The 21,140-nt window shown below is 33.2% G+C and overlaps 1 protein-coding gene across 1 annotated transcript in view; it reads left to right on the forward strand.

Moving 5' to 3' along the window:
* Positions 1 to 1,052: 1,052 nt before the first annotated feature.
* The window catches only part of LOC125061918 (pair-rule protein odd-paired), a 38,855-nt gene continuing 18,767 nt past the window's right edge, over positions 1,053 to 21,140 (forward strand). The window contains exons 1-2 of the mRNA XM_047667559.1: positions 1,053 to 1,169; positions 6,052 to 6,814. Coding sequence (XP_047523515.1) covers positions 6,127 to 6,814 — 688 coding nt within the window. The 5' untranslated portion in view covers positions 1,053 to 1,169; positions 6,052 to 6,126. The remainder of the gene's footprint in view (positions 1,170 to 6,051; positions 6,815 to 21,140) is intronic.

A 21,140-nucleotide genomic window follows, 5' to 3' on the forward strand; every position in this document is an offset into this window, starting at 1 on the left:
CCTTTTTGCATTAACGGTACAAATATTTAAAACGCTTTCCACAAACACAGCACGCGTTCGACATTCAGTTTTTCCTAACAATTTCCTGTCATGAAGATTCCTCTCATTATCTCACCACGCGACCACACACGACTTCTATAAACATTCAATACCTGGTAGGGGGCGTATTCCCATTCAAGATTTTTTCCTTCATTAAGACAGTTTCAACAATGAGATAGCGATTAATGCGATTGAATCAATAAAAAGAGATCGCAATCCGGTCGCAATAGCAAAAAGCGCACGGAAAGTGTTCAATCACGCACGTAAATGGGCGTGTATGGAAAAAGGGCTATAACGACAGAAGTATTTTATATATTTTTATTATAGCATTCACGTGTATTTGATGTAATTTAGGGGTTAAATCATTTGTGTCGAGTGCGCGGGAGTGGCCACGCCCTGTTACGTGAGGCGGTTGCGGCCAATCGGACCGCGGGGCGTGTTCCATATTTGAAAACCGAACAATGGAATTTAATTAAGACAATTAGTTTTATTTTATTAATTGTCGACGCGTGCTTTGTATGAATTGTATGAAAAATGTTCGGTGAAATTTTACGAATTTAATTTAATAAATTACTGTAATCAATTTTCGTTCGTTAGTTCCCAAAAATTTAAATAACCTAAACGCGTTTTTTTATTACACAGCAATCTGGTATATCAGTTATAATAGGAAATTTAAATTATTAATAATTTAAATAGTTAAATTTAAGTCTATTACTAAGTAATTTATTATGTATTAAATTAATGTAGCTATATTTATGAAAGAACTCTTAAAAACAATAGTATTAACCCAGCGTGATACCTATTAGATTAAGAATAACACATGTTTTCCCTCACAAGAAAGTACACGAATATTTCCCGGCTCTTTCTTACAAAAAGCCTTTGCACCTCTCTTTTCATTACATGTGTTAGAGCGAGACGACTCTACTTTCGTCAAACCACCCCGTCCCGCCCCTTCCGGTTAGATTTCTTAGGAGTTTTTGGGGTGGCAACGCGGGCGTCCGCAGTCATGCTGCGATTGTCAGCAGAGCTGGTGGCTTCATGTTGTGAGCTTTCGTGATATTTCGTGATTGTGATATATTTTGGACTGTGTTTTGTGTTTAGGGTGTTTTAAACGGATTTCTAGTTCATATGTAAGTCTTAGAAATCGATTTTAAATTTAAAAAAATTCATTTTTTTTCATACGAATGTTTTTCAGCAATCACTTCCATATCTTACAAATGACTCTTTGATATTATGATTATTTTATACATAACTATACGAATCCTTTAGTCATTAGTCCTTCTTGGCTTAAAATCATTGAGAACGTACGTACGTAAACTAAACATTGTTTTTTTTTAAATAAATAATTGCATATTTCCATAAAACGCCATCTATTGGAAATATATTTGCGTTAACTGAACTTATCGTATAAATAAATAAAAAAGGGTTGAAACATAATTTAAAGAGGTTTTTAACGTAATAGGAATAATATTTAATACATTACAAATATTATTTATACCGTTATTAATTAAAAAATCATATTTATTAAATTTATTTTACTTTATCTACATTTTGCGTTACCAATCGACTTCGGTCACGTCAAAATTTGCCGCCGTTAATTTGGATACTTGACGTATAGTTTTGTTATTTGTAGCATAAACAATAGAACAGAAACAACAACAAATACTTCTGTATGCTTTTTTGTACGTGGAGTATTACTAAAAAAAACGTAAAAATGAAATACCTAATAGTTTTTCCGGCAAAGGAATGTTTGCCGACGGATGGTTATACCAGTGAAAACTGGAAAGAAAATATAAAGGAAATCTCGAAAAAGGTTTAATTGATAATAATTAAAGTGAAAATATTAAGAAATAGTGCAGTGTTTTAAGCGTTTAACTAATATATTAATTAAATCCACAAAATGTCGCTCATAATAATAGCATTAATTGTAAATTGATTTGAGAAGTGTTAAATTTCCTGTAAAAACTACATATATTATATCTTGCCTATAGCCAATAATAGTCATAGTCGAAGATCTGACAATTAGTAAACTTTACTTTATTACTATAATTTTATTATATATCTAATCATGTTAGTTTTCTGTCATTACTTTTTTAATTCATATTCTTTTATTATGAAAATTGGAATTCAAGCAAACAAAAGGGTTTGTTTTGAAACAAAATAAAAGTAATAACATTAAATTGCACAGTTTTCTAGAAATATTACATGTTTCTATCAAATCCGTCACTTTACCGACTGATTAATTTGAAACTTAAAACACATGGAATTTTGATGTAGCCGTAATATTTAGTCTATGTAGTATCCAAATATGATAGAAAGTGGATTTTGGATTTTTTTCAAATCCGACATTGTTCTACGATCATGACGATATAAGTTCTTCGGATACCGGTGAAATAGGAAGTTAGGAACAAACATTTTGTATTATTTTAATCGGGTACTTACCGATCTTTCAAAAACCGATTATATTTATGATAATGTCATTATCTGCTGCTTAAATCTTTAATCAACAAATTATATATATTCAGGCAAACATTTAAAACATTGGCATGAGCCACGCACACACAATCATTTTTTGCTTAATTACATTTAATATTAAAACTATTTCTTTCAAAATATAAAATTAGTTAATATAAAAATAAATTTTAAAAAGTTTGGTCCTTGTGGCAGACCAGGCAGTTGTATTGCGATACTTATTAGTTGAAATAGCACCAGCTCTGGGGTCACCGGTACTATCTATCTACTCTTAAATGATTTGTATATATCCCTTATATATCTTTAATGAACCATATACAATGGAAGAGTAACAGTCACACATAACACGGGCAAGTAGGAGCCTAATTACTATTTCAAAGCGTTTAGACTAATTAACAAATATTGTTTACAAGTCAATATTGAACTGACGGTTAGCGTAATCTATAATCTATAGCTATCACTATGCTCTGTGGTGTCACCCGCGTTTTAATATATATATACCAGGCTACCAATTAGGTCTGGGCTTCAGATTCACAGAGATCACACCGTCGACCCAAAAAATTGCCGGTTTTCTCACGATGTTTCCTTCACCGATCGAGCGAATGTTAAATGCGCACATAGAAAGAAATGTGCACAGCCGGGGATCGAACCTACGACTCCAGGGATATGAGTTGAACGCTAAAGCCACTAGGCCAACACTCTATTATTATTAGTTATTTCTTATAGCCGCGATAAATAAAAATTTCAATTCAAACTAAGTAATTCCTGATTATATATACATATATGATATGCTTTCAGTATGTTATGGTGTAGATGCGATTATATTAGCTGTATTAATGTATGATATTTGTCATAAAAATTGACTAATCTTATTAAATACTGTGAGTTTATACTTTTGTCCGATATTCTATAATTTATTCTACTGGAAATATAAAATTATTATTTATTATAATAAAATTTCACACTATCGTTTATTAAAACCTAAACATAACAACTAAATATACAGTAGGTATATTTTAACCTACATAGTACCTAATAATAAAAATTAAAACAAATTTAAAAAGTTTGGTCTCTGTGTACCTACCTATAGATACCTTTATAGCATCATTATCACGCTGTATTTATATTTATATAAAATATTATAATAACGTTTGAACTAAAATACTTACTAGCGTTTACTTTACAAACGATTTTTTAATAGTTTTTTTTTTGTAAAGACTAATTTAGGTTTAATGAAAAATCCGGATTTATTATATGGCTATATTTGTATATATTTTATGTCACAATAAATCAAGTTAAAAAACACCTTAATTAATTTTTACCTTAGCTGAGATCAAATGACTCTCATACCTGACGTCGTAGGTTCGATCCCAATGGACTTTCTTTCTATGTGCGCATTTAACATTTGCTCGAACGGTGAAGGAAAACATCGTGAGGAAACCGACATGTCTTAGACCCATCGACTTTTTGGGTCTTAGACATGTCGGTTGTCACCGGTTCGAGCTAAACCGCACATAGACAGAAAGTCCATTGGTGCACATTCGGGAATTGAACCTCCGACCTCAAAGATGAGAACGCTAAACTACTGGCTTCAGCCAACACAGCAAAATTTGGACGAACACAAGGTTGTATAAACAGGAAATCATGATCATACATCATCTTAATTTATAAAAATTACGTGTCACGTTGTTTGTCCGCTATGTACTCCTAAACTACCGAACCGATATCAATCAAATTTGCACACCGTGTGTAGTTTCATCCAACTTAAAAGATAGCATAGCTTACATCTCAATTTATACCCGCAATGTAATTTTATTGCAAATTATTTGTTTATTATTTGACACAATTCTAACAGATGGCGCTGTGTTGAAAGTACCAACGTTTCACATAAGCTACAATTTAATGGCATAGCCACCGAAAAAACATGGTGATCCCCATGACTATTGTTTTCCAGCCGTTTCCTTTGAATAGTTTACTACTAAGTAATATAACAAAAACCTTAACCACAGCAACGCTGGGCCGAGTCTGCTAGTTATTATATATTTAATATCCAGCGCATTGCAAACATCAACTTCGGCAATAGATAGCGCGAAACAAACATGTTTATGACCGTTCAAGTTTTATATAAAATACATATAACGTCAAATCAACTGTTAAAAATTTAAATTAACTGTAATCACTCCCACCCCTTTAACAATCTTATCCAGAGACTAAACACAAAAAATGTAACAGACGAAAAAATTCTGTCTTATTTAGCGCCGTCAAGCGAAAAATCGCATAGAGAGATTTAAGGCTTTCATTTACGTCTTTATGTTCCTAATGTGATTAAAGTTAATACTTTGCAGCTGCAAAAAAAATAGGAAAACTTCAAAACGTCAGATTTTTAATAATCCTATTTGTCTGTGGAGAACTGTCAACCCGTTGCTTTGTGAGTCTATGGGGCGTCTACAGATAAAGATTAGATGCATATCTTTGGCATTGTTTAAGGGCCAGGTAATATCGGCCGGGCGTAAAGTGCTAAACAGAGTTGTTTTCGAATAATACGATTATGTTGAGTTGAATGAATGTTTTTTGATTGACAGTTATATTAGCTTTTTGACATCGCAGTTCGCCATTATTGGCAGGAAATTTTGAACTTATTAATACATAAATTTTCTATTTTTGTTTTGTAATGTCGCCGGATTAATATATTTCAATATACATTTACTAAGGCTATATTTAATAAATTCTATACATTATACATTGAAATAAATAACTAACCTTAACATAAACTAAAATATATTATTAAAAGGAGTCCCTTTGAATCGCTAGACTAATTCTTTGTCCGAGGTAGCTGCCAGATCTTCGGTCTCCTGTGATGTCGACTAACCTTTTTGATATCATATGGATAATACTTTAATCTTTAACTTTTCAACTATGCGATGTAAATCCAGAGAGAAAGATCCAGGTTGGATATCCCTTATAGAGACGCAAAAACTAGGAGCAAATCAAACTCAAGCGTTTATAAATAGCATAAAAGCCTGTTTTTACTACTATGCTATAAAGGGTTCGTAACAAAATTAAATATACACAGAAATGGAATTTTTGTCTCAGGCATATAAAAATGTCCTATAAATTTATCCACAGTTTAATTTAATGTCTAAAACTTTTTTTATTCGATGCCCGTGTGGCTCGAATGTTGTTTTGAGAAATGGCTTTGAATTTGTCACGGTGTTGTTTTTTTAACAATGCCGATATGGAACTATTGATTTTCTTAGTTTAACGAAGTATTTTAAATTACTTTATAAATATATAACCCATATAACCAATTAGTTAAAGTGATAGATTATTATGTATAACTCGGTAAAAGTTAACTAATTAATTAATATTCATGCCCTTAAAAACTTCAACTTAAATCACGATATATATCGCATATCTTGTGGCGTTACGAAGGGGTCAGTCACCCTAAGATCTGCATCTATTTTTTTAATAGACAAAGCAAAGTCCATAGACATCGTCATAGGTGATGGTATACGCTGTAATAATGTTTTTTTTTTGCAGGTGATATTGGAGCTGTAGAAGAGAACTGGTGGAGGATCTTCAACGTAATCAACAGCGGGAAGTCCCGCCGCGTGGATGGTGGCGGGCGATTGGGGCTATGCGCCGGCGTCGGCAGCGCCCGCCATGAACGCCTTCCTGGAGACAAACCACGCACACCTGGCTTCGTACGGCCTCAAGATGTCCCCTGAACCCGCATGCGGAGTCGCTGCTCAGCATAGAGCTGCAGCACCACACCCTCCGCATCCCACGCACTACCAACACTACCCGTTGCACTCCTACCAGCCAGGATACTTAAGAGAATATGGCGGGTGCGGAGAACTCTTCCCGCAACAGCCCCTAGAACAGAGCTGGGATTGGCGGAACGATGTGCACTACCAGAGCGCACCACCGTTGATGCCCCACGCCCATCAGCCACACGCCTTTCTACGCTACGTCAGAGCCCCACCAAGACGTGACATGCGATGCCAATGGCTGGACCCAGACCAGCCTCCCCCTAGAAAACTATGCAATAAGCTATTCTCAAGTATGCACGAAATCGTGACGCATCTGACAGTGGAACACGTTGGTGGTCCAGAGTGCACAACGCATGCGTGTTTCTGGCAGGGTTGTGCGCGGAACGGGAGGCCGTTCAAGGCGAAATACAAACTAGTGAATCACATTCGAGTGCACACGGGCGAAAAGCCCTTCCCGTGCCCGTTTCCCGGTTGCGGTAAAGTGTTCGCGAGATCAGAAAACCTCAAGATACATAAGAGGACGCATACAGGTAAGATTATATTATACTAGCCGCCCCCGCGAACTTTGTTTCTTCTTAATGTGATTTTACTTAACCTTTTTGATACATACCAACATGGAACATTTCGCTATGCTACCCCAGAGACTTTGTAGGTTTTTCTGTGAATTTTTCAAGACATCAGTTTTAACTTAACAATTGAAAAATAGGAGTCGATCACAGAGGGGTGAAAATTAAGGGTTGAATGTATTTTACAAAAACAAAAAAAAATTGTCTGAAAAATAAAATAAAAATTTAGAGGGATGAAAAATAGACGTTGTTCGATTCGCAGACCTAACCGATATGCTCTAAAAATTTCGGTTGAGCCATTTGGGAGGAGTTGAATTTCACAAACACCGTGAAACACACGAGAATTTTATATATTAGATTATATTGTTAGTTGCACAGCCTGTGACATCAAGAGATGCCAACTTGGGGTTTTCCCCCCAAATTATAATCCAGATGTCATGGGGTTTTTTAGAGGGAATTTTATACTATTTTTATATTACTTGAATGTATGTTGGATGCACATTTGAAGTTACTTCTCAAACCGTACACACACACAGAAACTTTAGGGGCATCTTTGTCAATATTTAGGGGTATTTGAAGTTGGTCCTAGGGAGGACATTCGCCAGGAGTAATGTGTCCATGGGCATTTGTCACTACACATTAGCTGAGCTTGACCTTGAGTTTTAAAAATCATGTATTATTATCTGACTCAAACCCAACTTTAAAATGTTTTATAGTTCATTAAAGTAGAATGGTAATAACGCCCACAAGACACCATTATAAACCAAAATGCTGTAAGTTATTTTAATGACATTATTAACATTTCATTATAATTTATTTATTTATTATTGCGATAACTTTGGAATAGCTACATTATTTTCTGACACAAAACATTAAAGTTAATAATAATTCAGTCTAATTTCGAGTCTAATTCGAAAATGGTTTATGCAGATTGATTAATTATAAAAAACCCGTACTGTCAGCCATATTAATTATCATGATGTCATAATAATAAGAACAGTTAATTATAATTGTTGTCAAAACTTATGGTCTAAATATTCTCCCAAAACTGTAAATAATATTTATAATATAATTATTTCTACAATGGTAAATATTCTGTTCTAGAGAATAGTTGAAGAATGCTTAATAATATTTTCAAACACACAAATATACAGTATTCACTATGTTAACCTACATAGTAATAATAATAACTGAATAGAAAAATAAAACGAATTTACAAAGTTTGGTTGTGACGCCGTAAATGCTGGCTTTTCACTGTATTTTATATACATACAGTGAAATAGAATATAATAATTATATAAATCAAGTCATCCGCCTCGTCTGTGTTCGCGATACTCAAAAACTATTGTACGGAATTTCATGCGGTTTTCACCAATATCTAGAATCATTCATGAGGAAGGTTTAGGTATATAATTTTTCTCGGTCTACCCTAGTTTTGTAATACGGTATTCCCGAAATCTAAATAATAATAATAATTCAAATACTTTTAAAGACGTTTCTATTTGAATTTACTTTTAGGTATCTGAGAGCCTTTTTTTGGCAATCGCCTTCTTCAAATCCTTTCTGCACTGTGACACTCTCTGCCCTGCCTGCTATTTCTTTAATTTGGTATATCCACCTTCTAAGTTATCTTCCTCTTTTTCGTTTGCTGTTCTATGGGCACCAGTTTAGTAGTTTTTGGCTCCACTTTTCTGTTCCTCTTGCCATGTGCCCCATCCATTTCCACTTTAGATTATTTATTTGTATTGTAACATCTTTCATCTTTATTTTGTCTCTTCTTTTCTTCCCTATCATACATCGTTCCATCACACCTGTAGATTTGTATGCTGCGCTTTAGTGCGCGCGCGTATTGATAAGCTTCCATCCGAAATATTTACTATATAATATATATTTGTTGTTATTGAAACAATTTAATGGATAGGAACTTGTAACCCATACGGGAGTTGTCGAAACGAATATTTCCGCATTTCATATCTCATTAAATTGTAATGCCCCTCATCCATGTGGTCCGTCTTGAAATCTATAGAAAGCTGTCTGTCAACTTGTGCGTCCGTTTCTCGGTACATTTCGATTTATTATCCTAGAACACGTCGTATTGTATGCTGTTAAAAGTGTGTCATAAATTAAAACGTCCTGCGGGCTTACCCTGCAATTACAATGGCTATGGTATTGGGATAGTCTCGAAATTGTGTGAATTTTGGCATTTTAACAGTACTGAAAATTATTTATTGAAGCTATACTTCTTTAGGCACGTTATGAAAAATTGATGAGAGTGAAATTTTACGATGCGCGCGCACCGTGACACAAAATTAACAGAATGAAGTTGCCCACGGATGATGATACGGCATTGGACATAATTTAAAAACAACATTCGAATAATAATAGAATTTATGTTACACTTAATGTAAGAGAATAATAATAAATGTTTATTTATTTAATTTTTCAAATGTAAACTGAACTTTATTGACTATAATGACTCCAGTCTTTGATTATTTAATTGTAATTAATTATTTGCATGCAATCAAAAACTATTTTTAATAATGCCAAAGAAGTATAACTTCTTACGCGCGTACATAAGTACACGCACCCTTTTTTTTCGTAATCCTACAGCTAACATAAATTGTATATAATAACAAACAGTTACTCTTAAAATATAGCCAATAAAATATATATATAAGTTTCAAAAATTTACAAAAAAACAAATAAATAAAGATTGAAAATGATTTTGACTTGGGAAATGAAAATGAGTGATGTGGTATGAAAAGTTGTGGTTTATTCCACATCTTTGAATATATTTAGGCAATGAAAGTCTTTACAGAGTAGCCCTACAGTTCGTTGTCTCATTCCCTAGAATTGGCGACCATCTGCATTGTCGATTTTTTTCCGGTCATCCTCTGTTGCGTATACTATTGTCCCGATTCGATAGAAAAAATGCTTTTGTGGTGAAGTTTGGAGAATTGTTTTATGAACGACTATAAATTTTACTTAAGTGTCTTAGAAATTTCACAGCTTAGTTATTGTAATGAGAATTTAAACGTCGTAATAAAAAAACTAGACGTTTTCATAATATATAACTCAACGACCGCGTTCCGTTTTTATTATCGTTATTTTTCAAACGATTTGCTATAACCTCTGATTCTTTATTTAAATTTCAAATGGTCAAAGAGGTATCGTAATTTAAAAAGAAATAACATCATTTATCTATGGAATTCTTTTCGATACAAATCAAATGTCAACTCCACTCCAAGGAGTTTTCATAACTTTTTTTACTAAGACGCGGAATTTATTGTATACTCTGTGGTATACTTTAAAAAAGGAAGAATATCGAAATATAAAAAGTAATAACATGATTGCTCTATGGTATTCTTTACGATTTAAATAAAATGTAAACTCCACGTGTCACCAAGGAGTTTTTATAACCTTTTTTTGTTAAACGCGCAATTTATTGTATGCTCAATTAAAGTTATAGTCTTACAGAACACCCTTGTGCTAACCTGTCGCGGGAAAAGTCCATTTTCGGTAGAACTACGGTCTTCTAAGAGGTGAGCTGTTAAGACCATTCAGGCCAACAGCTAGAGATAAAAAATTGGCTACAGAAATATCCAAAATGTTTTTGGTATACACGTCACGCTGCTAAATCTTTCATCATGACCCCTAGAAGACTACCACACGATCGGGCAGATCTATTGATCAGCCAGTTCTGAATCTTACCTTAGGGGATTTCCATCAATGACTGATCCTTCTTCGGAACAGAACATGCTTTCTCGTTTACATCCGTAGAGTTTTTTTCGATCAGGAATCTAAAATATTTTAGCATATTGTCGAGATGAGCCTTCCGTGAAACTGATATTTTTATAAACCAGTTTCAAATGTAACATAATACTGTATTTGGAAGTTGGTAGCCCAATTTATTTGCTATTGCTTCACAGTAACATTTCAATTTATAAAGATTTCGATCTTTTTAAGATAAATCACTAACACTTTTGTTTAATGCGGGTTCAAAGAGGACTCTTTAAAGAAAAGTAGGTATTTGGGAAACTTATACGCTTTCTTAAATATGAAGGAACATGACAGGATTTGTAAAATAAACCCGGATATTATTATTAAGCTTTTATTAATATCCAATATAATTGTCGTGTTTCATGTGCCCTTTTTACTTTTCATGTATCCTTTGTTTTAGTTGAGTTTTGTCTTAATAACTATTTACTATATGTATTAAGTATTTTTGCACTTCTTGCTTACCTTATCTAATTTAATAAACAAATTTCACTGTGGTTGCCTGGAAGAGATCGCTCGAAAGCGACAAGGCCGCCAGTTGACCTCCTGTTCATTTAATTGTGTTCAATTTTTATTTATGTTAATGCAACGAAGTTTTAATAATTAAAATAATATATATAAACACTTATTTACGTTACATAACCTAACTTAATCTAATACATCATGTGAGCCGGTGTTGGTAATCAGCGTGTCCTGTGACACATAAGCCTCTTCCAGCTGCTTCCATTCTTTTCTATTAGATGTTCTTGTTCAAGTTGTGCCAACCATTCTCTTTATTATTACTTATTTCCCGGATATTCTATTTAAACGAATTATGTTAATTAGGTGATCAAAGTCACAAAATCATAGAAAACCGTTTCTTACTTGAAAAATAATGTATTCTTGTCAAAAAGACGGCAGTTATTGTGGGAAAATGCCGCGAGCGCTCTGGCGCGCGTTGAAACCCCGCCGGCTAGCGAATGTGAGTTAATATTATCTTAATTAATTGGACGATAAAAACATTCCAATTAGTTGTCACCATTTTTGTATGTAATTTCTATGTTCTAATATAATGTGTAAGGGTTTTCAGTATTGCTTTTTTATTTTTTTATAATAGGTTGCCAATTTGATTATTTATAAAACAATGACACGGAAACGAGGAAATACAAAAAAATTAAACCAAAAAATTACATTAAAAAGCTAAAGGAAAATCGATTACAATGTGTGGTTATTGGACTTATAAATAAATTGCGACAATTCAGTAACTTTAATAATTTTACAATAAAAGTCTATTAAATTAATATGCTTGACAGTGAACCACACTACAAGAAACTTAACCTAAGGATTATCTTATTAAATAATACCTGCCTGGGACATTCCATAGCAAAATTTTCATTTCAAAATATTAATTATTATTAAAATTGCGTTTGATCGTTGCTGTGTGAACTTTCCATGTAAAAACCAGAGGAATTATGCAAATATCACGTCCATAATTAATATGGCAACAGTTCAATGCCCTCATAATATCAAATAGTTAACTGTCAAATTGACGTACTCGCTGACAACGATTGAATGACAAATCGTTGTGATGTAAATTTTTACGTCAAAATTGTGTGAAACATGTATAATTAACGTAATGTATTTAACAGTATATAGTTAATTATTGTCTTATACACAAATATGCAGTATTTACAATATTCTTAACCTTCATAGTAATAAAAATTTAAAAAAGTGTGGTCCCTATGGCAGACCTTTAGTACTGGCATTTCCTAGCTGTATTGCTATACTTATTCGTTGAGCGAGGAAAGCACCAGCTCTGGGGTCACCGGTACAACAGACAATAACTTAAATCTTTAATTAGCTGTGCACTTGAACCTCACGGCCCAAGAGTCAACTTCAGAGGGAACAAAATCAAAGTTGGAGGAAAGACTTATATTTGAGCTGTTTTTTTTTCGCTTGCTCTGCGGCCGCGCCAGCTTTTGCGCTTGTCCGAGGGAGTTGTAATCGTAGCAACCCATAGCAAGGCCCGTCCCATCTTTCAAACGTTTTTTAATCCAGTTTCATGTGTCATTTTAATTGCTACGTCATTTTCTTTTATCTACAACTAGCTGGCCTGGCGAACATCGTACCGCCTAACAGTCGATTCTTTATTTTTTTTAAATACTTATTCTGCTATTCGTGACACCGGTCTAGCTAGATAAAACAAAGAAAGTTGATAAGACAACAAATACATTATGTCAAAAAATGAAAATTTACCTTCCCGGAACCCCTCCACTAATACTTGAACTTTATGATATGGTATTAAAGTTCAAATTGACTTTTAAGTATTATTACGAATATTATGTATGGGAATATAGAAAAGTGTTGTTTTTAGACTTTTTCACTCAATTTTTTTAATTTTTCTCTCCGTAAGAACCATCCTTGTACTTCAAAGAATATTTTAAAAAAAGAATTGGCCAAATTGGTCAAGCCGTTTTCATGTTATGTCGTGACAACGGAAAACGGGTTTCATTTTTATATATATAGATATTAATTATGTCATAAGATAAACATCTCCACATTGACCAAGTGTGGAGATGTGTCTCCATCATGTCTTTCATGAACGGTTCTTGTGTCTCTTATCTCCTCTCCATTCATTGAAATGACAATCATTGATTCAAATTTCCATGTTTATTTAATTTTGGTTTATTTTCATAGTACCTATGTATGTTTATGTTTTAAAATATTGCGTTGTCAAATATTTTTTGCTATTTTCCTATTAAATACTGATGAAACTAAGCGTATGTATAGTTTCCACATCATTAAAAGATACGAGAGGGGAGCACAATGCTGATATGATTTGGAAGACCCTATCAAACGCAGAACCTAATACGCCGTATAAAATGGTGCATTCAAAATATTTTGCAAACAACTCTTGAACCCTTCAGAACTTGTGGTTGGGGTATTGTGTACCCGTCGAGTGCAAGTCTAAACAAGTATTTTTCACGCGTAATAAACTAAATTAGATTTTATCTATGATAGATATTTTTTAATGATTGTTCTTGGATATTTATAACTATTTTATGGTAGAATAATATTAAATTGGCCAAGATATAATTTAATTTCAACAGTGTTGGCCTAGTGGCTTCAGCGTGCGACACTCATCCCTGAGGTCGTAGATTCGATCCCCGGTTGTGCACCAATGGATCTTCTATGAGCACATTTAACAATCGCTCGAACGGTGAAGGAAAACATCGTGAGGAAACTGGCTTAGACCGAAAAAGTCGACGGCGTGTGTGTAACACAGGAGATCACCTACTTGCCGATTAGATATATAATAATTAAGAAACAGATAGAGATCTGAGGCCCAGACCTAAAAGGGTTCGCGCCAGTAATTTATTTATTTTCATTTTCAAATTTTCCTTAAATTAAATAGATTTAATTAAACACGTAAATTTATAAAAAAGTGCTGACGTTCCATTAAAAATATAAAGTATGTGTAATGTTGTCACTTATATATAATAAATTTGTATTCACATTTTAAAAATCCACATACAATAAAGAAAATTTTAATCCCACATATGATAATGTTGTAACCATACAACAGTCGGGTGCTTTTCAAAAGACTTTATGAGAACCGTCGGCCATCTGCGCCGGATTGATAAATTGTATAAAAAATACTGCTAACAATAAAATAGATACATGTGTGCGTGAGGGGATCGGCTTAGTAGCTTCATTGTATCATATTCATTTATTAAATTAATATAAAATATACTATATTTTCATACATATTACTAAATACAGGCAGTATTAGTTACCTACCATGCTAGGAAAATAGCTGCCGTGGACTTTGTTTCGGTTTAATATGATTATTACTTAGCCTACCTTTTTAGTAGCTACAAACCAAAATATAGATCCAATCTTTGAAATGACTACATTTGTTTAAATTACCTACTGTAATTAATTGCCTATATTTCGATAGATATTACCAATGCAGACACTTAATAACTATACTAACAAATAATTAAGTCCTTAGATCAATAATACAGGTACAAATTCCGGAAAACAAAAGAATTTACTCAAAAAATCTTTATATCGTTTATTAAAAACTAAATAATACAATCAAATACAGTATTTACAATTTTCTTAAACTCCATAGTAATAATAAAAATTAATAGAAAAAAATATGATTACTTTGTAAGTTAAGAAAATTGTATTGTAAATAAATATCTGAATAATAAAAAAAAAATAAACAAATTTAAAATGTTTGGTCCCTGTGACAGACCTGTAACGCGATTAATTAATTAATTGCACTAATATTAACAGTCTCAAGCGCTTAATATAACTATATGTTAATTAAGTAGTAAGGAATACGCATAGCAAAAACGTTTAACTTCATGGGCGTGGCGAAGCTTGTCAATACATCCCCTGCTACACAAATACCCTCAAAGATAAGCGGTTTACTTTCAAATATCCCTCATGTAATGCGAGCCATGTAAAGATTTACATGACAATACGTGCCATTAGTAAATGACTGAGATTCTGTCACCTGATTTGTGGGCAAAAAGTTGATGTTTCGGAAATTCACTAACGCTCAAACTGTGCGAACAGGCCTCTGGAGCGCGCGTAAAAACACATTGGTAGCTCCGCTCTTGGAATTCGATATATATGCGATACGTACGTGGCATTCATTTCACTTTCCACGAATTTTCTCATCACTTCTAATAGTGGTACGATTCAGAGTGGAGGCTTTCATACGATTTTATAAGCCGAGCTCATACTGACTGCACAGTTGATGAGTTGGTGAGTTGATCGTAGATAATTTAAGCCGAAATATCATTTATAGGTAACAATGTACACTTATAAACCTCAATAATAAATCAAAGCCCTCGTTAAACGAAAATTAATCAATAAAGCTTTTTATAAATTTGAGGAATACTTTAATGATCCTAAGCCTTGGGATTGATTTGCTCCAGTTCAAACAATTTGTGACTCTATACTTGTCGATTTAAAAGAGTGGCGGAAAGTTTCTTGCCAACTGGCAAGAAACTTCGAACTGGCAGTAAATGTAAATTTACAATTAATTTAACTTCTTTCTGACGCTTCATAAGTGTACTTGTTTACCTATATGAATAAAGATATTTTTGAGTTTGAGTCAGTAACAAAAGTAATGCTTCTAAATTGAAGTTCACAAATCAAGGGTGTACGAAGATAAGTGGCAAACTAAGTCTCTCTTTTAAATCGCCAAGGTTTTTTACAAAATGTTCGTCCTGCAACGTGCTCTTCATCAAAAAAGCATTTAATTAAATAAGAAAATGGGCTTTTCATAACAACTAACAATTACTGTGGGAAACAAAAAAAAAATATTTTCGCATGTCAAAAACCCTTACTCAGAGCTGAAAAATAAACATCCCGTAATTATAATGATGACGCAATGTCCGATTAGATAACGAATAATTACCAATAGGTTCTAAAATGCTTGAACCTTTAATGATCCTGAATACCACTGTTAGTAGTATTACTTCATCGATAAGCTACTTACTTTCTGGTTCATTGTCAAGCTGACAAGAGTCTGTGTTTGGTTATAAATTTATTTCACATTCATTTTAAGAATCAAGATATTGTCGAATCATAAGGGTTGTCAACATAAATATGGGAGGCTGAACTCCGCAATTACAATTTATCATGATACATTGTTACCTTTCAGAATTATTAAAATTAAATAAATATTATACAGTATTTACAATTTTCTTAACCTACATAGTGATTATAATGTATTGTTAAAGTTTGAAAATTGTTACAAAGTTAAAGATAGAAATTAATATTCGTATCTACAGCTAACATAAATTATATATACATATATACCTACCTATTTAATAATTTAAAATAATTAGAAAATTAAAACAAATTTAAAATTATTGGTTCCTGTGGCAGTGTACCTTTAAAGCAGCATTTCTTCGCTGTATTGTGATACTTATTCGTTGAGCGAGGAAAGCACCAGCTCCGAGGTCACCGGTACTACAGGCGCAAACTTAAATCTTTAAATGTGGACTTGAATCTCACGGCCCAAGAGTGTCTACTCCAAAGGGAATAAAATCGAAGTTGGGGACTCTTATATTTCTTTTTTACTTTGTCAGTATTTGGTTTTAAGTAATTATTTTTGTGGTTATCAGGTACATAGATGAAAAGCCTATGTTAGTAAATATATTTAATAAATAAAAAAATGTGTGCGTGTACTAGTGTACACACGTAAGTGAAACTTCTTTATGACCTTATTTTTCGAAAAATGATCTACTATATGCAACTTCAGAGAAATTGGTTAAATAAAGTTAAATTAGATAAAGTTTAAAAAAAAGGCTTTTATTAACATACACATGAATACAAATAATACAATTATTTCATTTTACCTAATTACTTCTAAGATTATTACAGAATGTCATTAATTGTATTAGAATTATTACTATCATTGTTATCGTTATTATATATTTTCGTTTTTAATGGCTTCGAATCTCTTCGAATCAACCGTAGTAAGGACAAGAAAAAGATGCGCGACGCGCGCAACGGATAAATGTGACGCGTAACCGAAAAATGTGACGGTAATTTTTTTTCCAACGCCGATAAAGAAGTTTCACTTCAAAAATATATTGATCAATAAATATTTTAATAACATAATTTCTGGATTTTTGTTTACTCTATAGTATAATCTATATGTCTAACTTTCTTAATTATTTAAAAGCACAAAGAAAAGCCTATAGCATATTCAAGAAGGTTTTATTCGAATAAAAAATTCTCTCGAAAGGAACAGACTACGAAAATTATCATTCACGCAAAACTGTGTCTACGCGATGTCCCGCTGAGTTGAGGGGCTTTATTTTTTGCGATTGCCAATATATTATGCCAATGTTCTGTTAAATTTGTGCTTGTATTTAAAAATAAGATTTAACTTTGCTTTATTTCTCGTCCGGATGCCCGACACATTGTTAATTAAAAAATATTAACACAATAATAATAATAAATCCTTTATTTGCCATGATAGTGGTACAAAATAAAATAAAAACAACAACAAGAAAAGTCCGCACAATCAGCCGTACAATAACAGGCATGCAAATGTCATAATAAGAAGTCATTTATGAGTAATTGTTAAACTTATATTCTAAATACTCGGTTACGCTGTAAAAGCACCTTGACTTTAAAAATCTAATCACCTTCCCCTTGAAAACATTACTTGGCAGTGATCTATAATTTTTAGGAAGGTGATTAAATATTCTCACAGCCATGGCGTAACTATTCTTCGAGTATAGCGCGGTGCAACATGCAGGCATTTTATATGCAATACCGTTCATTTTCAAAAAGGATTTTCAGTTTGACCGGACTTCTAACGTGTTCTTTCGTTTTTATGTTTCTCATAATAAAATCATAGACATACATATACAACAAGTATATTCCAACTTTGGGAACAGCTTAACATAAGCTTTTTTGGAAATGTTTTATTAATAGAGCAGTGTTGGCCTAGTGGCTTCAGCGTGCGAGTCCATACCTGAGGTCGTAGGTTCGATCCCCGGCTGTGGACCAATGGACTTTCTTTCTATGTGCGCATTTAACATTTGCTCGAACGGTGAAGGATGTCTGTGAGGAAACCGACATGTCTTAGAACCAAAAAGTCGATGGCGTGTGTCAGGCACTGGAGACTGACCACCTACTTGCCTATTAGATTTAAAAAAATGATCATGAAACAGATTCAGAAATCTGAGGCCAAGACCTAACGAGGTTGTAGCGCCACTGATTTATTTTTATTTTGTTTTGAGATCAATCAGTTTTTATTGGTTAAATCAGTTCTTAGAACGTAATAGTAATCAACAATTATACATTTAAGGTTATACTAGCAAACAAAAATTGAAAACGTTTTTTTAAGTATTGCCAAATCTTAAAAATTTAACCGTGGTAGGATAATATGGCCTAGGAAAATATTGGCTGTGGCCAAACTTTGCATTGTTTTTATTTTACTTTCATCAACGGGATTTTAGTTCTGGAGTTCTGGAGCCATTAAATGCCGAACCTAATAATCAATCCACAATCTCAGATTGAAAACAATCAGAGATCAGACTGTGACAGTCGATTGATCTCCTATCTTCATCCCAATAACCAAACTCTACGAAGACAATCCATTTTTGGCGACGGATAAAATGCTCTTTATCGTTCTATTTTACCGAGTTTTCACTCATATTTGATAATCAATGTAAACCAAATAAAGTAAATAAAACCGTACAAATAACATTAAAATATACATTGTATGTTTAAAGCATAACAAACAGTTTTATTAATTATTTAAAAAACTGGTGTAAGTTAAAATCTGTCATTTTCATACAAAGGTCTATCCACAGACAAGGATACGACTTCCCATGGATAGCTTGTATCGACACTCGACATATTATTACAATCCGTCGATTGGTTATTTGCACACTTGTTACAACATTTGGATTAAGTTTACTATCTTATATGGTGGATTATGGATTTAGATAGGTTTGGGTTCGGGCGTAAGACGATAACGCCACATGCTATACGTATGAGTAAAAACTATTAAAATCAAACCGTTTTCTCATTATCAGCAAAAACTTTAATTACGGCTATTTACCTCATTATTATGTGAATGTCAATAATGTTTTTACAAAAATAATGCGCTTATATCAACCACCCGCATCGCTTAATGAATAATGAATCGATAGAACCAAGATAACTCAAATCTTTATGGGATAACTTTTTGTTGACGTTTTAAGATTACAATTCAAGATTTATATTAGAATAATGTCTAAAACCTTTCTTCATAAATTTCTCTTACTTTAATTTTAACCCTTATATTATTACTTATTTATTGCATTTTAGGAAGATTTACTTTGACTGACTTTAGAATGACGACCCATTGGTCTAGTGGTTAGTACCCCTGACTGCGAATCCATGGGTCCCCGATCGATCCCCGGCTGAGACGAACATCGATGTGATGAGCGTTTGGTGTTGTGCTTATTTATATGTCTATCTATCTATAATATGTATGTATATCCGTTGCCTAGTACCCATAACACAAGCTTCACCAGCTTAGCATGGGACTAGGTCAATTGGTGTGAATTGTCTTTTAAAAAAAAATATATTTTACCAGAAGGTAAATTATGATTACAATAAAATAAAATCAGTACTAATTACAAATCTTCACTTATAATCCATAAATACCTTAAGGAGATAGGAAGAATATAATTAACATTTATGAATTTATAAGACTACGAAACAATTAAAGAAATTAAGTAAATAAAAAATTACGCAACGTATTTATATATATATAGCCTATGTCGTAATATTTGATAATTCTCACTAAATTTTTCTCTACTTTTTAAGACCTTCTGTCGATCCGAAGTGGTGGAGGCCTGATGACCTGTAACGCAGGTACTCTTACCTTTAGCAGGCATCAGTCTCACACAAATAAGCACTTTCCCTAAAAAGAAGAGAGACAATTATTTATTTTATAATAGTATATAACTGTCACTTGTTTATGTACTAAGTTTTTGTGAGAAAACAAAATGAATTACGTACGTGTGTATGTCACTTAACTCCTCTTAAACGGCTGGACCGTTTTGATTAAATTTTTTATATGCGTTTGGGTGACGTTCATGATGGTTTAATATCACAAATCAGCCCGACAGATAGCGCTGCAGTCTGTACTTTCATACTTTGTTTAATATCCTAATCGCTTGATATATCATGCAGGACAACGTCTGTCGGGTCCGCTAGTATTTTAATATAATATGAGATTCTTGAGAGCAGTGTTGGCCTAGTGAATTTAGTGTGCGACTCTCATCCCTGAGGTCGTAGGTTCGATCCCCGGCTGTGCACTAATGGACTTTCTACGTGCATTTGAAATTCGCTCGAACGGTAAAACATCGTCAGGAAACCACAAAAAGCTGATCAGCTACTTGCCTATTAGATTGACAAATGATCATGAAATAGATATATGAGGCTTAGACCTAAAAAGGATATCAGAGTGGGATTACTCTGTAAATTGGACTCTAAATATTGTGACATTTTGATTACAAACGCCGTAATATGGATAAACATAAAAAGGATTCAGTACGGGGTACGTGGGACTGGACTCAGACCAGGCATCTCTGAGTAGCAGAGAGCTGGGTGAACTTTTCTCTGGTGCATCCCACCATACGGCATAAATACTCGCTTTTTCATTCTACCGGAGCGTATAAAATATCATGTACCTTATTTTGGATTAATAAATTTATGCCCTGCTCTGATCATAAAGTGTTCGAAAATATTTCCATTTATTTTTATAATATTCGTAATTTACATCGTCTTAATCTAATATATAAAATTCTCGTGTCACGGTGTTTGTGGTTAAACTCCTCCGAAACGGCTTGACCGATTCTCATGAAATTTGTGTGCATATTGGGTATAACTGAGAATCGGACATCTTTTTTTCATCCCCCTAAATGTTAAGGGTAGTACACCCCTAATTTTTTTTTTTTACATAATTTTTTTAATGATACAGCATTAAAAAAAT

Source organism: Pieris napi, chromosome 24 (assembly GCF_905475465.1).
Source record: "Pieris napi chromosome 24, ilPieNapi1.2, whole genome shotgun sequence".
Lineage (NCBI taxonomy): Eukaryota > Metazoa > Arthropoda > Insecta > Lepidoptera > Pieridae > Pieris > Pieris napi.